The following is a 19,206-nucleotide window of genomic DNA, read 5'->3' on the forward strand; positions in this document are numbered from 1 at the left end:
AGTGATACGGTTAAATATTTACGGCGTATTTCTACGTGAACTTCCCAACAGGAGGGAGGCACTTTTTATTGAAAAGTAAATGAGACATTGTTTGAAAATCACCCATGGGCTATATAAACATTTTTGCCGCCCTCTCTCTAATTTTCTTATCCAACCCTTCGTTAAATTAGTCGCCCATCTGAACTTGCCACACAGGGCTATAGCCGGTTCAGCTCTCTTCTCTGTAAATGTGCCTCTGATACCCCTGCTGATAGACATTGAAGAATTATACCTATGAATATATGTCTTTCTTATGGAATCGTTTAGTTTATTGTTTTCCAAAGTAGGCAATATCTCCCCGAGAGGGCAATGGAATGATCCATAGGGACGGTGGGAGGTACGGGCATGACATAGGATCCTATGGGTTTGCTTGAGTTGGGAGGCGAAAATAAAAATAAAAAATATTCCGAAGAAGGTGAGGAGATGGAACAAAAAAAACAACTCTGGTCTCGATGAGAAAATCCCCGGTACCAAGTCGAATTTCTCCAGCAAATGTACATATTAAAGGTACCCAGTAAATAGGGGAAAAAATAACACCAACACCTTAATCTCAATATATATATATAAACTAACGCAAAAAACGCTCTTTTTTACCTTATTTATGCTTCCCTCCCTCCCCCCAACTATTCTACGAATTTTTAAATTGAAATTTTAGAAACGTGGATTTTTCTTCTTGATGAAACAGGGCAACAACTTTCTAATTCAGTTTTTTAGCACACACGAGGACTGTATATAAAAGTGGGGGGTTTTTTTATGTGTACGATCCCTCAAAAAAATTACGTCGTTTAAAGAAACCATTTAACCACTAAAAGAGTGCATTTGAAAACCTTTCGTAATTGTAAGTATATTTCTACAATCAACGGTTACAGAGTTCTGTCTCTCTCTCTCTCTCTCCTATGGACAAACAATTCACGAATCATCCTTTTCCTTTCAAACCGAGCACAACCAGCACCTAGTAGAGATAGAAGGCCTCAGCACCGGTTGCCATAAATGTCATTAAGACTACCTAGCAAGTTTGCCACATTTTGAAACACAGCATCCTATTCCGTTTCTTCTTATTTTAGCGTGGAATCTACCTGATTGGCATAGTGATTGGATGTGGGGCATATAAATTGCCAATTCTGAGCCCGATCATTTATTTTCCTCACAACGATGATACTGGCACGAGAAAATAAATTTCCCCCCTGAATATTCCGAGGGAAAATGGACTACTAACTCACGTCACAAGCAGAGGGCGAAGACCTTCTAAGGCACAACTCAGGCCTATTGCCATTTATGGGCAATTTACTACCTAGTGAGTTGTGCCGGAAATGTAATGTGCGTGTACCTAACAGTCTGAGTGCGTATCTAGTGTTTTGTCTGATTTTTCAGTTGATGATTTTGATCATTTTTGTCGCACCACGGTCATTTTCTGCACACGATGGCAAATTAGACCGTTACCTACAATTTATTGCCGATTCCGAACGGCAGGCTTGTTTTTTATACTCATCGAGAGGTTGGTGCGCTAACCCCTCGATGGGGGACTCCCAGCGGTAGCAATTTTTTCCTACTGTCATGTCGCCGTTTTTTTGTTGTACCCCTGTGTCAGGAAATTTTTCTGACAAGGACGAACCGGGTATCGAACTCGCGACACCTCTAAACATCCTTTGATACTTCAGGCGAGCATCTTATTGACCTGCGCTACCGCGCCCCATTTCTCAGTGCTGCCATTTATATTTCAGAAGTGAAGTGAGTGAAGTGTAGTGATTGAATATTTGTACCGTTTGTAGGCCTGTTGCTCTCTGTGGCGAGACTTTTTAACGGGGATATCGGCTCGCATTTGCGCCTCGAAGTTGGGAACCACAGAAAACCAACTTCAGCCCACCACCATCGAATCACCCTGTATATCAAATAAGAAACATCCTTGAACATAGCTTAAATCGATAAAGGTGTGCACGTATACACTGTATTAATCTTAATATTTTTGGCTGGCGAGCGTTATGAGTCACGCAGCGCATCCATGTTTACGCAAAACAAAACAGCAATCGCTGTTATCTAATTGCTCGCTTGAAAATGCTTTTTGAGCGAGTTTATAGTTTTTTTAAATGCTTAAAACCAGTTTGAAACTCGTCAGATAAGCATTCTCAATTATTTCCCTGCAATTTTTTTAACTGTCCGTTATAACGGGGTCCGTCATAATGAGGTTCTACCGTATTTCAGATGTATTCGTCATTTTGTGACTGAATTTTTTTTTCTTTCTTCAAATTGAGCAGCATAAATATTGTTGAAATTCCCACTTTGGAAAACATCTCTACTCCCATTTGGCCGGTGTTTCCCAAAGTGGGTGGTACTTCCTCGTAGTTAAGCCTTGAAATGATCCCCGGTCGGGGGTGATGAAATGGTTGCTATGAGTTCGCTCAAATAACGTCAATTTCCAGAGTTGGGTTGGTGAACGGGGAGACATTAACACTTTGAGACGCTCAAGGTTCGGCTTCCCCTGTCCGAGCGCGAGAGCGGAACTGTAGAGAATCTGTAATTGTTTGGTACTGATGGTGATAGTGTTGTTTTGGAATTTTAGTGAAATCATATAAATATTAAATATTGTTGCAAGTGTTCCTTGTAGTTTTAAGTAAGGACTGATGAGAGTCTTCTCACCTGGCCGTCTTCGAGAACGGGCAGAGCGCCGGCGTTGTGCAGACTTATGAGATCTTGATCCGTGATAGGATGAGCTCCATGCACCAGGATGTCCGGCCTCCTGGCGTAGGCTGACGTGGCTCGAGTAGTGTTGGTGGTCGTGTCCGCCGCATACGACACTGGCAACATGTTGGCTTGCAGGTGCAGGGGTGACTCATCCTCTCGCTTGAACAAGTTCCTGGGACTGTTGTGCAACTGGTGGTGGTATTGTTGTGGCGTCGTGGCGCTCAACGTGTTCGTGAGGTGCGTGTACGGATCGGACTGGAAGTCGAGCTGAGGTTGCGATAAGCTGTACGGAGGCGGGAAGTATGGCGGCTGGAATTCGGCCGTGTTCGGCGTGTGGCTGAGTCGGGCCGTGCCGAAGGTCGCGGCCGAGGGGACGATGCTGCTGATGGAACTGAGGTTGCCGCCGTGGCTGACCACGAGCTCCCGGCGATCCTGCAACGGAAACTGAAATAATAAGTAATCGATGATGATCACTAACATCAATCACACAATCCGCAAATATCATAACAAATAAACAATAATAATTTAACATTGCATAAGCAAAAAAAGCAAGTAAAAACAACATGCATTTTCATGTAAGAAAACCACAGACAGAGTTTCATGTTGATAATACTTGATCAAAACGTGCAAGTGACGGGCTTTTTATACGCGCGTATCAAGTGGGAGCCCCATCACGGAACCGAAGGCAAGGAAAAATGGGGGAACCTCTCATCACCTCAGAATAGGGGCCCTTATCAAGTCGCCTTACCCCTCTGAAACCGGACAGAAACGTCGCCATCGCTTATGTTGAAAAGCTCATTCATGTACAGAGTTAGCCAGAAAAAAAAAACCATGCACACTAAAACTTTAATATATGTTATAAATTGTGTAAAATATAATTATACATATCAAAGGTCAAATACACGTTACAAAAAAAGCGAAATACAATAATCCCTTTTATAGATGTCCAAAATAGCTGGTGGAGGGATCTGACAAAGCTCCGACACAGGGAACCCGATCTGAAACCCAATTGCTTCTTTTATTCTATAAATACCAATAATTAACACGTTAGTGAGCAAGTGAGCAGAGAAGGAGTAAATGAGCAAGTTAGTGAGCAATTGGGCACAGAAGTAGGGAATGGGCAAGTGAGTACAGAGGCGATCAATGAGCAATTTGTTGGGCAAGTGAGCATGAAAGTAGTGAATGAGGAATTTGGTGAGCAAGTGAAACTGAAACTGAAATTTTATTAACATACATACATACACACAAACACATACACAATACATAAAAACACAAATTGAATACAGCACGACACATATACGAACATATATGGTCCACTTTTGTTACGCCTAAGGGATAAGTTAGCACGAAAGGAATGAATGAGCAAGTGAGCACAGAAGTAGTCAATAAGCAACTTGGTGAGCAAGTGAGCACAGACGTAGTCAATGAGCATGTTAGTGAGCAAGTGAGCATGGCAGTGAGAAATACAGTAAAACCTCGTAAAGTCATCACCCTAATAAGTCATCACTCGGGTAATAAGTCGTCGCGGGGGCCGCAACTAGATGCTTGGTCACCCGGGGCAAGTACGCATTTTGGCACCTCCTTGTAATGTTGAAGGATAGGTTTGAGAATAAAATTTGAGCCCCATATCTGGTCCAGCACCTGGGGCTCGAGACCCGCCTGCTCCCCTCCCCCTAGTTGCGGCTCTGGTCGTCGCAGCTAGTCTGTTCCTGAGAAAGAGGAACAGACTATTTTTATGGCTCCAATTAAAAAAACAAAGGAGTTTGTTAACATCATTGTCATATGCTCAAAAGTCACCATAAAAGCCTATGTACCAAAACGGAACAGTTTAAGTAACGAAAGTTACGCTGGAGAAGTTCATTTGCCGACCACAGTTTTAAAAACGTAAGGGACTGTTTGAGCTAGACCTGATTTGTGCATGGGCCACACTAATTTAGGGCTTCAAATTTAAACACGATATCTTTGTTGAAAAACCAGACATTCTATTTCCACATCTAAGGTCTTCTAATGCTTATTTTTCCCTGACCAGGGCTCTCCCCCTCCTTCAAGACAGGATCCTGTGTTTGAAATTACTTTGTAGTTGGGTCATAAACTACTGACGAAGAATTGAAACACTAAAATTAAATTTCATGTCTATGTAAAATTAATATGCAATAGTTCTGTTGTGAAGAAAAGCTGACTATTCTAACAGTTGTTCTGATTAGTATAAATTGTAAATGCCGTATTATTTTAAATTTATACAATTTTCAAAATATTTCACACTGAGACTGACTGCACTTTGCTTAAGTCGCCACTCCGCTTAAGCCGTCATAATTTTTCGGTAACATGAGGTGACGACTTATCGAAGTGTTACTGTAATCCAAAAAGTTTGCATTGTAACTAAGTAATTTTATTTGATAGCAAACATATAAGAGTGTTCTTGCGAATTTTGATTGTAATATTCCAAATTATGCTGCTCTCTGGACCTGTTTGTAAATAGTTTATTGAAAAACTTGTATGTATACATTATTGTATATACAGGGTGTTCAGTTAATGGACCGACAAACTCAGAGGGTTGTTAGTAGGCATCAAGAAGAACAAAAATTGCAATGGAACATGGTGTCGCAAACCACGTGGAGAGGGTGAAAATCACGGAAAACGCATTCAGGTTTTGACGTCACGCTGGAACGACAAAAAGTGCAATAATAACTACAAAAAGATTTATTTGATTGATTATTAAAAGAGTTGTTGGAAGTGGCGCCCGCTGACGTCATTGCACAGTCCACAACGACGTAGAAACGATTCCCGGACGCACTCGAAACAGACAACTAAATGCTACACGTGATTACTACCGCAATAGCGGTAATTTACGTCGTCCGCAGCGCGTGATTCCCTACCCCAGCGCATGCGTTTCGCGACGCTGCTTACGTCCGATATGGTGAGCGAACCCACGAACGCATTCAGCGATCAACTGACATCCACCTTTAGTCTCTTCTGGATTCAGAGCCTGCATTCGTTTTCCGCGATTTTCACCCTCTCAACGTGGTTTGCGACACCATGTTCCAATGCAACTTTTGTTCCTCTTGATGCCTACTAACAACCCTCTGAGTTTGTCGGTCCATTAACAGAACACCCTGTATATACAATAATGTATACATACAAGTTTTTCAATAAACTATTTACAAATAGGTCCAGAGAGCAGCATAATTTGGAATATTACAATCACAATTCGCAAGAACACTCCTATATGTGTTTGCTATCAAATAAAATTACTTAATTACAATGCAAATTTTTTGGATTATTTCACACTCCTATGCTTACTAACTTGCTCATTGACTGCGTCTGTGCTCACTTGCCTACCAAATTTCTCATTGACTACGTTTGTGCTTACTTATCCCTTAGGAGCAACAAAAGTGGACCATGTATGTTGTACGTGTATGTTCGTATGTGTCGTGCTGTATTCAATTTGTGTTTTTATGTATTGTATATTTGTGTGTATGCATGTATGTTAATAAAATTTCAATTTCACTTGCTCACTAACTTGCTCATTCACTACTTCCATGCTCACTTGCTCACCACATTGCTCATTCACTAGCTCTGTGCTCACTTGCTCACCACATTGCTCATTCACTAGTTCTGTATTCACTTGCTCACTTATTTGCTCAATCGCCACTGCCATGCTTACTTGCTCGCTTATTTGCTCAATCGCCACTCCCCTGCTCACTTGCTCATTAAATTGCCATTCAATCATTTCTATGCTCACTAACGTGCTAATTCATTACTTCTGTGCTTACTTGCTCACTGATTTGCTCATCTCATTCAAGTGAGTCATTAAGTGACCAAAATGAGCGAGAAGGTGAGCACCGCAAATTAGCGAAGGGAATGCGTCCAAATCATTTATTACAGCAGTGTGTGTTACACATGACCACCACAGGGGATAACACATTGCAGGCACGAGTCACAAATCCAGCAACGGCAGAGTGCTGCAGATCCACATACACGGTTTACAACGGTAAAGTGATTGTGGATTAGGAGCGCAAGTTCTTATAACCGTCTCATTTGCATATTTCTACCGAAGTCACTCGTACCAGCGCCACCTATCGACTGTTTTTTTTAGTTATTTTCCCCCCATCTTAAAAAAAATTCCCGTGATCTTGCGATGCTAACCCTGCGAACCGTTTTTTATTTTTTTTTTCCGGTTTTTATTCATTTTTGAATTTTCTATGGACTTTTTGCACACCCTGTATACTTATTTTTATTTTCGCAGTTGTAAAGGGTAAACCATTGTTTCTCATTTGCAACGTGGCAGTCTTCTAAGTGTACAACACAGCGCCACTTCATTTTTAAGCATAAAAATTGCAATTATGTATGAATCAATGTCAGAATATGTCCAGCCCGCTAAAAAAAATGCTTTCTCCCAAACCCCAATCATCGGATTAGATCAGTTTTTATTTCAAAAAGTTTTGGAAATGATGAGATTTATTATATTTATATTATCATTTATATACTACAGTATATATTTCATATTGAAATGATTTCATTTGTTAGTAAAAAATGGAAATTGAAGACGAAAAGGCAGAGCTCGAATATCGATTCCGATGAAGATCACGTATATGAAGTACAGTAAAACCTTGTTAAATCGTCACTCCAGTTAAGTCGTCGTTTTTCTTCAGGCTCATCTAGCTTTCATAGACGACAATGTTATTAAATCCTCGTTTACTCGTCACAAATTTCGGTTAACCCGTCACTACGAAAAAGTTTTAGAGAGTGGAATATAGATTAATTTTATGGTTCCCTTTACAAAAAAAGCTTGTTAACAGCAATGCCATATGCTTAAAAATCACCACAAAAGCCTTATGTACCAAAGGAAACAGTTTAAGTAACGAAAGTTATGCTAGAGAAGTTAATTTGCCGACCAAGGTTTTTGAAACGTAAGGGACTGTTTGAGCTAGACCTTATTTCTGCATGGGCCCACTAATTTAGGGCTTATTAATATTGTAAATATAATTCATATTTTAAAAAATGTTATATTACTTTAAATTTATACGATTTTCTCAATATTGCACATTAAACTGACGGCACTTCGGTTAAGTCGTCACTCCACTTAAGCCGTCATAATTTTTCGATAACATGAGGTGACGACTTATCGAGGTTTTACTGTATATTTATTCCTCCTGGTAATGCGTGAGCGCATTTAATAAATACAGACTAAATGAGCAAGATGAATACCATTGTAATTCATTCGTAAGAGATTCGCGATTTTGAGCAACCTTCATTATTTTCTTTTGCGGAATGAAAGAAAAGGGAGAAATTTCCACTCTACCGGTTTCGTTGAAGGAAAATACAGCCAAAAAAGTTGGTTATACATATATATAACGATGTCAAAGGTTCTGTGAAGTTCAAGTCGGGCAGTTGAGTCTACTGCATGTGAATCAAAAATTAGTGTAAGTATTTAATTCCGTTATCATAGTGAAATATTGATGATATTTAGAGTTTCAAAAAAAAAACAAAAAACAATCGGGTTTAACGAATTTTCCATTTAATGAATTTTCCATTCGTCCTTTAATCCATTCAGGGTCTACCATTCTATGAGATACTTCTGAAACGTTGGGATGCTGTAAATCATTTCTTACTACGTCCTCTCTGTGGCTTCGGTCGGGAATAAGACGGAACCGAATCTCCATCCACACTTAAATTTTGTCTTTAAGGAAATGATTTAATTATCAACAACACCAAAAAAACAGTATATTTCTATTTGTAATTAAGAGATAATTAATATTCTTGAAACAAAACTTTAAGCAGCGCAGCAGAGATCAACAAATCCCCTTGATATTCCCACATGGCATTCCCCATTTGCGATGTTTCCCGCTCTAATGGATTAATTGGAAAATTAATCACTTTGAAAAGCTGCGCTGTCCTTTTATCCCCGCAGTGATGGCAAGAATTGGCAAAGTCATGAAAAAAACATCACGTAAAGACCACTTTTAAACCAACCAGGAAAATATGTGAAATGCTGCGATCAGCAAAAGACCACAGTGACCCTCTTTCAACACCAGGGATCTACAGAATACCGTGCACGTTTGGCCAGGACTGCATTGGAACCACAAAAATATCTGTGGCTACAACAATAAAAGAGCAGGAGCGATGCTGCAGAATTGGCAAAACAGAAAAGTTGCGGTGGTTGAGCATGGCCCTTATTGACAGCCACAGCCATCCAGCAAAACACAGGTTAGGAGGTAAAAAACCAGGTTTTTTTTTGGTATTTACAGTCAGCCGCTCTGGTGGTCGAGTGGTCATAGTGACGGACTCGCATCGTAGGGACTCGGGTTCCAGCGCCACAGTGGTCGGCTGGAGTTGGTTTTCTGTGGTTCCCAACTTCATCTTCGAGGTGCTAATGTGGGCCGATCTCTCCGTTAAAAAGTCTCGCCGCAGAGAGAGCAACAGGCCTACAACAATACAAGTATTCAGCCATTACACTTCATATCAGAAATATAGATCGCAACACTGAAAAATCAGACACAACAGTAGATAGGCACTTGTTAGGTAGACTGTTAGGTACACACACTTACACTTCCGGCACAACTCACTAGGTAGTAAATTGGCCCATGGTGTGATACACCTGAGTAATGCTGTTTAAAAGAAAAGAAATGCGGGTTTGGTGCTCCGGGTGCTGGGTCGGAGGGGGGGGGGGCAATTTCACCCTTCACCTCTCCTTTGACTCTATAAGGGGGAATCAAAATGCGTGCTCACCCCAAGCCCAAGATTTTGCTATCAGTGAAGCCCAGCATGTATTGTGGCTACATAACCGTGGAGATAAGTGTAATTTTATTTAATAGATTTTTTCGCATGGATAATATGATACGCACTGGATAGAGTAATTTTAAACAGGTAGATTACATAAATACCTTCGTTTTTTTGCAAGTTTGTTGTTTTAAAATATTTTTCCCACTTCTGGTAGTGTTTAACCGTGTTTTTCGGTTATCCGCGTTCCCCCTTCCCCACCATTAGCCCGGAAATGTTCTACTGTATACCAACAGATTATTGTTATTATTATTACGAGATATAAATCTTATTACTCACATGAGCGTCATTATAAGTGTCTTAATTTTCGTTTTTACATGTGTTGTCATAAAATTTTGACTTTTTGGACTTTGGAAAATAATTAAGTTTTGATTTACTTCGAAATTTTTCGTGGGGCGACCTGCCAGGGCTGGAAATATCTATTGGCCGACATGTGTGTGGGTGTGTGCGCGGGGCATGTAAACATTTTGACCGGGAATATATTCTTTTTCGACCACGTTTCCGACTCGGGCGTATAAAAAAATTTGTGTGAAAACATTTTTTTTTTTCATCGCGACGATGATGGAAATAAGCTCATGTTTCTATACACATGCTTTAAATTTCATAGAAATACTTTGGCAGCCATGATGTAAATGGTATATTAAACCACAGATTTTTATAGAAAAACGAATGTAGAAATACATAATATGTAGGGATACGTAAATTTCGTATTCACGCAGTAACCGCGATAAATGCTAAATTTACGAAATAAATGCGGTAAATTCCAAAGTTTTGCCAATTTTGACGAATAAATGCCAAAATTTGATTTTTTACTACCTTTTAGCGAAATCTAGGTAATTTACACTTCTTCGAAGTGGGAAAGTCGTAATTTTGCCCAATACTCGTGAGCGTGCTTGAAAGGGAAACCACAAGCATCACTTCTTTCTCCTCTGACATTGTGTTAGATGTAATTCGGTTATAACATAGCCCCTAGGTGATTCGAGAAGTGTGTGTAATAACCGACATGTGTGTTTTAAGCGAGGCGTTGAAATTAGCTTACGTAGCAATAGCATATATGCATTATTGAGATTGTCGTGGACAAAATAAGCTTATGCAGCACATAATAGAAATACATATACATAGTATTATAATAAATAATAGTTTAAACACAGTTGTTGACTGATATTTGAAAGGTTTTGAAAATTTATTAGAAAACGCAAGATATACAACACGCAGACATTTTTGGAAATGCTAATCATTTTTATGAGTTTATGTTAACGGTTTTCCTTTGAAGTCGACAGCAGCGTACAATATAAATAATCGGAAAATAAAACCCCCACTCACGTTTATAAAATTTATATGCGCGTCACCGATCAATAATACACTTGAATAAGCATGGCTTTTCAACAGTGACCGAGTTGATTTGCAATAACTGTTCTTCCATCATCCTCACCAATAAAAAGATAAAGTATTAAAAACAAGTAAAAATTCAATAATTCGAAAAGCATAGACGATGCAATTTTTGTACAGAAAGACAGGATTTTATTAAATGCCAAACATTTTATTGCCAAAATAGTTAAGTTTGTCATCGACAGGTGACGCTAAAGTTAAAAGAACATTCAGTGTCATCTGTTGATGAGAAACGTAACTATTCCGGCAATGAAAAAATTTAGGTCTTTTGGGCATTGTATTAAGTATTCTTAGGTATTATTTAGGTATGATTAGGTATTCTTTATGGGCATTGTATAATATTTTATCATGTGTGTATATTGTTTATAATTTGTGTTAATTGCATTTTTAATTGGGTTGCTGTTTTTTTTTTGAAATATATGACATCCATATTTTTATGGGCATCTTTTTATCAGCCACCTCGTTGGGCATTTTGCCTGTCGTGGCGTTGTATTTGTGAGAAAACGTCAAGATATATCACCCGCATACAATAAATGTTGTACAGAAAACTTTGTTTTTGACTATTTATCTAGGGTTTTTTTGCAGTATGTTATACGCGGATTATATTTTCTTGTGGTTAAGACTATTCTTTTGGTTTTATTATATCCACAGTGCATGTTTTAAGCAGGTTATGTTAAAACAGATGTAAAAATGTATAGAAGGCAATGGGCCAAATTTTAAGGATTACACAACCGTATGTTATATCCATGGTTTAGGTTATATCCGGGTTATAAGTATACTCGACTGTATATGCAACCTTTTGGAGTTTCGGAGAAAGATGCTATAAGAAGAATTTGAAAAACAAGATTAAAAGAAAAGTAGATACAGTCAAATCCCGTTATAGCGAACTCCAAGAGACCGTATAAATCATTTCCTTATAACGAAATTTCGTTATACAGGAATTACAGGTTATTTAAAAATGTCCCTATATAAACTTATCAGGGGAATTAGAAAAGTGTTCGTTAAAACGAGAATTTTTGCTATAACGGTATTCGTTAAAACGGGATTTGACTGTATATATTAAGGCAGATTTCGACTAAGTACTTTAACACTTTCCAGTAATACGGCCGGTTTTATTTTAAATGTAAAATTTTGGATTTGAACTATGTCTTATTTATTAGAGAGCTTTTTTGTGAACGAATGCGAAAATTTTCGTTTGTAATTCGTTATTTGGTTCTTGAGAATTGGGTTCATTTGGAATTCGCGGTACTGAGAATAAATGAGAAATTTCTGATTTTAGAACTTTTTTTTTGGCGAAGTTTACGCATCTCTAATAATATGCGAAAGAAAAGTAAAAAAAACATGATGTGTAAGCGTCGTAGGTTGAATTTCCCCCATTGCATTTACACGTTCAATGAATGTTTTACATATTTCTCTTCAAAAGGATGTGATGCGATATCGTGTGGGGACGGCTCGCGAAGTCCTAACTCCAGTTTCCCTATAGCTCGGTGTGTTATGTGTATTTAAATGTTTTTTAGGGTTTTTTTCCTTCTTGGCATTGTTTCTTTTTGCATAAATCTATTTCATATCGAAATGGACAGACATACGCGTTCCGTGAATTGTTACGGAATGAATCTAGAGCAGACCAATATCAAGGTACGTCGATAACGACGCTCTGGGAATTCGCAAAGCGGAAACACGTGAGTAAAAGGGGGGGATGGATGGATCACACACCATTCCAATGAGTTAATCGGTGAAGATGAGCTCGAGTTCGGATTTTATACGTACCAACGGATGGTCTCGACACTTCGGCGAAACCGGAATGACAAATAAAACCGGTTCCTTTTTATTTTGCTGTGTTTAATATTCTGAACACAGCGATAAATTCTTCTATTTTAATTTTTTTCTTCTTCTTCTTCTGGAGATTATGACAAATACTTGTTTCCACACAATATCGCATTCTTGGCTGCGAATTGGGGGGAAAAAAAATTTCGATTATAAAGGCTCTCCGTAATTTCATCTCCCAACTACATACGTGTCTAGGGCATTATAGAGAGTATGTTTAGGGACTTCCATCGAAATCAGGTTGATAAAATGATGCCAATTTTTCGAGTAGTACTTATCTGAACCATCGCGGATCCCATGACTTTAAAGGGAGCCCAATTTCTACAGCCAGCCGTATGGAGCACCGACCGACCGACACGCGTTGGAGAGGGCAAAACGAGTCTTCCTTCCTCCTTGTTGGCACTCGGACAGACACTCTTTTGCTCTCGGTGATGATCCACAAAAGGTGTGCGGCAATTAATAACGAAAAAAACGGAGAATACCGATTCTCCGACTCTCTCTGACTTTCAAGGTCACTAGGGTAGGTTTTTCAGGTAAAAACGTAAAAATCCTCTCCAAAAAGAAAAAAAATGATGACCCCCTCCCCCCGGGCGCATCCTGCGTACGACTATGTTTGTGTTTAGAGCATCATAGCCGCATCTAGAAAAGGAAATTTGCTCTGTCGCCCGGGAGTTTAATTAATTTTTACGCCCCTTTTTTCAGTAATTTTAACAGATAAAAAGTAACTCAACACCCTTTCTGGTCCAGCAGGGCCTGGGGTATCAGCGCCTCCCCCCACCCCCCACTCTCAGTGGTGACCCACTGGAGAGCTTCCTTCACACGCTCGCGCGCGTCTTCATGTTTCACAATGCACGGCGTATACAAATTTGCGCGTTTTCCAGATCTTTTTGTTTGTCACGCCTTATATACCGTAGGGGGAGCCGGAAAGACCTCAAGATCTCTCGCGATTGAGACTTTCGTCTCGAGGACGAAAGAAAGAATGTGTAGAGAGGGTTATGAAAAAATATTTTCAGCATTTTTTATGCTTCTCAGTACCGGATGAGTCCCATGGGCCTTTAAATAAATATATATATATATATTAACCTTCTCTTAAAATATTTTCACTGAACGGGGGGGGGAATGGGGAATAGCACTCCTCCTGTACCCCCTCTCCCCATGCTGAGCACGGGGTCCTGAATCAAACATCGGGTGGGCGGGGCAAATTTTTGAAATCTTTCACTGTGATTCTGAAACTCGTTCTTATAAATTCTGGAGAATCACGTGTGTATTTCTTTCATTATTGTTAGATTTTCATCAATTCTTGTGTAGCGTTTTCACGTTTTCGTACCGGTATTTTTCAGCATTCCTATACTTTCTGTAATAATTTCATGCCTTTTCGGTTGTTCGGTTGCCAACTTCTCCCAAGAAATACTGTAAATAAAATCATGGTTCTAAAGTTCCCCGAAAATGTGTGAATACCTGTCCACCGAAATCATCAAGACTCCCCCCCCCCCCCCTCCGAAACTAGTGGCAAATTGATTCATATCCGGATTGTAAGTAGATTTGTACTACCCATCTCAGGAGCCCCTGCGATCCAATTTTGAGTAGTGACCCATAGGTTAAGAGGATCCGCCAAGTAGGGTCAGTTTGGTGATGTCCTGATTTGTCTTTCCCCGTTTCATCCTTACAGCAAAAGGCGGTGCCGTTTCATCCTCAGGTGATAATACCTCAAAGAAAGGGGTCTCCACTTCGGATATAACACGCCAAGAGTATTCATTGCACCTACTATACTTGATGCGCAAATCTTGCGTAACTCGGAGAAATAAGTTGGTTCTTTTCATTTCGAAACTATGACTGAGGCAGAGTTTATTAAAAAGAATTGATAATTCTAATAAAGTCCTAACACGAAATAATTTCTGAATTCTTTCGAATTGACGATTATGCATAATGTACGGTTAATTTGATTCATTCGCTTATGACATCAAATCTACTAGGACAACGCACAGGCGATTATGCATAAACTCCGGAAAATGTGATAAATTCATATTGGGATCACCATATAGCCTATATAGGGTGATTCAGAAAAGATGGGAAAAACTTCAAAACTTCCAATACAAACAATTGTCATCAAAGAATGAATGGTCAAACATGGAACGCAAACGCGCTTCGGAACGGCAGTTCCGCAAACGTTAAAACGACATTCCTGTTGAAATTTATTGGGGAGGGGGGGAAACACCATGCATGCAAATGTAACCTGGGGAAGAAGAAGAAACCGTATGTGCGTAACAGTGAATGTGTGCTTTTTCAGTATTACTAAAGTGGGTGTCTCGCGGTTTCTCTAGCATTACTAAAGTGCGCCATTATCCCGTACGTTACAAATGTTAAAACGTGGTTGCACGCTGGAATAACTTCACAGGACTGACATCCGTGCCTTTTATCCACTGTGACGCAGATTTGCATACGGTTTCTTCTTCTTCCCCAGGTTACATTTGCAAATATAATATGCATGGTGTTCTTTTCCTCCCGATAAATTTCAACAGGAATGCCGTTTTAACGTTTGCGGCGGAGCGGCCGTTTCGAAACGCGCTAGCGCGTTTGTGTTTCATGTTAGGCTCATGCCATACATTTTTTGACGACAAATGTTTTTTGTATTGGTGTGTACTATCATCTCTTAAAGTTTTTCCCATCTTTTTTGAATCGCCCTGCATACAATGTATATGTGAAACAGGGAGTATTAGGTTTAAATGATAGATTTCTTTGAGGTATATTGAAAAATTTTACTTTGAATCTAAGAAAAATTTTAAAGCTGCTGCAACTTCTCTTCCAATGAATTATGCACATTACATTTTTTTTCAATGGAAAGTTATCTAATTCTATAATGTAATTTTTGTGCTTAATTAAATTAATTAATTGTGCATATGGAAAGATGTCTGTAACTGATATTTAGTAATTTTTTCACCAAAAATAAAACAAAATAAACAAGCTGTTACCCGCGGCTTCCTCGCGTGGATTTGGTAATTCGAAAATTGCTCGTGGATGATTTCCTCCCATATAAAATTTGAACCGCTCGTGACACCTTTGGAGGTGGATTTTCCAGAAATCCCGCCTTAGTGAGTCTCTATATCGTAAAATATAATATGTGCTGATCGAATTTCATATTTATAACGGTTTGGGCTCAATGGTGATTGCCGCATATACAACCAATAAACCCAACTCCTCCCCCCCCCTCCCAATTCTATAACCCCTTAGACGCTGAATTAAAAAAAAAATCCCTCCTTAGTCTCTACAGTAAAAATAAAACTGCTGACAAAATTTCATATTTATAGCTGCAGCGGTTTCAGCTCAGCGATGGTTTCCCCACATAACCTTTGAATTCTTTCCCCTCCCCATGAACCCCTAAGATGTTGAATTTCGAAAAATCCCTCAGCGAGTCTCTACGTTAGAAAATGAAAGTATTAACCAAATTTCCTGTTTATAGCTTCCGCGATGATTGCCCATGTAATTTTTGAACCCCCTCATAACCCCCTTTAGGAGTGGAATTTCAAAAAATCCCTTCTACCGAGTCTTTTACATGATAAAACATGATAAAATGAAACTATTAAACAAATTCCATATCTATAGCTTCAGCGGTTTCGGTCCGTCATGATTTCTCTAATTTTTGAACCCCCTGATGACTCCAGTAGGGGTCCCTTTCTAGTGAATCATAAAATGAAACAACTGATAAAATTCCGTGTTAGCTTCAGCGGTTTCTGCTCGGCAATGATGAATCAGTCAATCAGGACATGTTATATATGCAGAGGGGGGGGGGTCTGTATTTCAAATTATCGATTTAAAAAAAAGGTTTTATTCCAATGGTGGTGTTGGTGGTGTTTTTTCCCCATTACGATATAGAAGTTCGATTACGAAGTAGACGACGCGAATCATGACCGTCTCACAAAATACTTCAATGATTTGGGTACCGCCTTGTATAGATTTTATTTCTAGGTGCTCTATCTACGATAAAGTTTATGTTATGTCAATCATTCTTCCAGTGTTCAACCAACGGGGTGTTTTATTTTGATTGACAGTTATACTCTGTCGACATAGGGTATAACTGTCAATCTCTGTCAATCCTACAGATTGACAGTTTCATCCCCCGCTTCAGGGGGGGGGGGGGGCTTTTGTGGGAGCTCTATGCAGTGCCGTCTCTACACCATGGCAAAATGACAACTTGGACAAAATGCCGTTCAGGGGCTTTCGTACCTAGAAGTTAACAGCTTAAGTATTTTTCAATCTCGCAAAAAATCATGGTCTTAGATCATTTCATATTACAAATACAAATACATCGCCACAATATCTGTAGTATTTTTTTGATGTGGCACATGACTTTTGGCAAATTGCAGCTTTGACTGTCGCACATGTGGCTTCTTGGGTGAAAAGAGGGACGGGAGGCCGGACCGTTCGGAGGTGCGGGAAGTGTAGCAAGGAGGGTGGGATTGGGTGTCGGCGGGTCAAATGGCTTCATGCGTGGTCGGGAGTGGCGCGCCGATTGGGGCCCTTGTCGCGGTGGTGTTCCCGTCCCGTGGTGGGTTCTCTCTCGTGTCCGCGGTGGAGGTTCTTGGGGGTGGGGGGGTGGGGTGGTCGGGGGTCTCCCTACGCGGGGCGTGTTGGGGCGCTGTGGACCGCGCCGGCGGGGCCTAGTCGGGGCTGAAGGGGGGTCACGCCCACGGTGCTGTCCTGGCTTTGTCGAGCGGTGATGTGCCCTGGGATTGGGGGTTGGGTGTGGGGATGTGGTTGTGTTGCTCGGGGGGTTGGCGGGATGTTGGTCCGATGTGCTTTCCCGGCCGGTTTGCCGGGTTTAGTTTTTTCCGGCACGCCCACGATCTCACGATCAATGAGCTTATATCGCAAAAGCGACAGAGCCTGGGCGTGCTCGGTTCTATACTATACTATACTACATCTACTACATCGCCACAACAGGCAAAATGCCCAACGAGGTGGTTGAGAACCCCCCCCCCTCCCCATTGACATCAGGCTCAGTGCCATGCCCGGATGGGCCCTGCCCCATGCGTTGAGATGGTTCTGATTCTATGCAGATCCATTTTCGGTCGGTGAGCGGGGTGGGGGGGGGGGGCAAACATAGTGCTGGTCAACTGAAGTTGGTTTTCTAAGGTTTCTAACTTTAAGGCGCGAATATGAGCCGGGCTTTCTTTGAAAAAAAAGTCTCATCGCAGATCTTCAACTCGATACTTGCGCAACGTGAAAATTGCAAGCATTGCATTTACCACATTCACTTCAAAATATGGAAGACCGATATCAGCACCAGTAGTACGTGCGAATGCGAACCGATCTCACCATTAAAATGTCCCTACACAGGGAGCAACAGGCTTACAACGGTACAAATCTTCAATTATTTCACTTCAATCATAATTCGAAAAATAGTTGGCAGCACTATGACAAGCATTGCAACCAGGGCCGGATTAACCATTACGTAAAATAAGCACGTGCTTAGGGCATCAGGAGAAAGGGGGGCACCACAACAAAAGTTGTCAAATTGTATATTTTTTATTAATGTGCAATTTTTTCGCAGTAACAACCATTCGGTAGAAAATCCTCAGTATTGGAAATACCAATACAAATACAAGGCCACAACAGGCAAAATGCCCAACGAGGTGGCTGAGAAAAAGATGCCCATAAAAATATGGATGCCATATTTCAAAAATATAGCAACCCAATTAAAAATGCAATTAACAAAAAATTTTAAACAATATATACTCATGATAAAATATTATAGAATGCCCCCATAAAGAATACTTATGGTTGTCTTATTCTAAGTATGAATAGCTTCTCGATTTACCCCAACATGTTTCTCGTATTTCTTTTTAAACGTGTCAATTGTGTTACAATTTACTACCTCCGGGGGTAAGGTATTCCATTTATTGACAACCCTATTAGAGAAAAATTCCCTGCGACACCATAATCAAGAATTGTCCCTTACCAATCGATACTGGTGTCCCCTTGTAAAACCAGTCGATTGACGCAGTACTAATAATTCATGGTCCATCCTATCCCTCCCGTTGAAAATTTTGAACACTTCGATCATATCTTCCCGACACCTGCGTTCATATCCAATGTAAACATACTAAAAAAAATGAAGTCCCTCTTTCATGCCCTGTGTGCCAATGAGGACACTGTGCACCCCTTCAACCAAATCTATCTCTGTAGGTATTGGCCTCCACAACCTTACAGCATACTCCAGTCCAGGACGAACTAAGCCTCGGAAAAGCGGAAGAATGACTTCAGGAGAACGCGAGGAGACCTTTTTTGAAAATGAGACCAAGCATTCTATTCGCTTTTTTTGACGAAAAAAGCGAATGATGTATCTTGAAATTTCTCTTTGACGCAACATGAGACGCATGTGCTATTTCCACAGCAACAATATTAAAATCTCAAATCTAGGGAAACTAATAATATCACAAACAACAGAGTTCGTGTTAATGCTGAGGTTTTGGGGAATGACGTGTCACAAAATTTCCA

General features: G+C 40.2%; 1 protein-coding gene across 7 annotated transcripts in view; it reads right to left on the bottom strand.

Moving 5' to 3' along the window:
• LOC149064613 (transcription factor AP-2-epsilon-like) overlaps nucleotides 1–19,206 on the bottom strand; it is a 117,132-nt gene that overhangs the window by 25,396 nt on the left and 72,530 nt on the right. For 4 of the 7 annotated variants that reach the window (XM_089254602.1, XM_089254604.1, XM_089254600.1 and 1 more), the window contains one exon: nucleotides 2,674–3,150. In XM_089254602.1, coding sequence (XP_089110728.1) covers nucleotides 2,674–3,150 — 477 coding nt within the window. Of the gene's footprint in view, nucleotides 1–2,673; nucleotides 3,163–19,206 lie in introns of all 7 variants that reach the window. The other 3 variants (XM_089254601.1, XM_089254603.1, XM_089254599.1) reach the window with 1 other exon arrangement.

This window comes from Pholcus phalangioides, unplaced genomic scaffold, assembly GCF_987345545.1.
Source record: "Pholcus phalangioides strain wild (caught in Gottingen) unplaced genomic scaffold, Ppha-v1.0 ptg000042l_1, whole genome shotgun sequence".
Classification (NCBI taxonomy): domain Eukaryota; kingdom Metazoa; phylum Arthropoda; class Arachnida; order Araneae; family Pholcidae; genus Pholcus; species Pholcus phalangioides.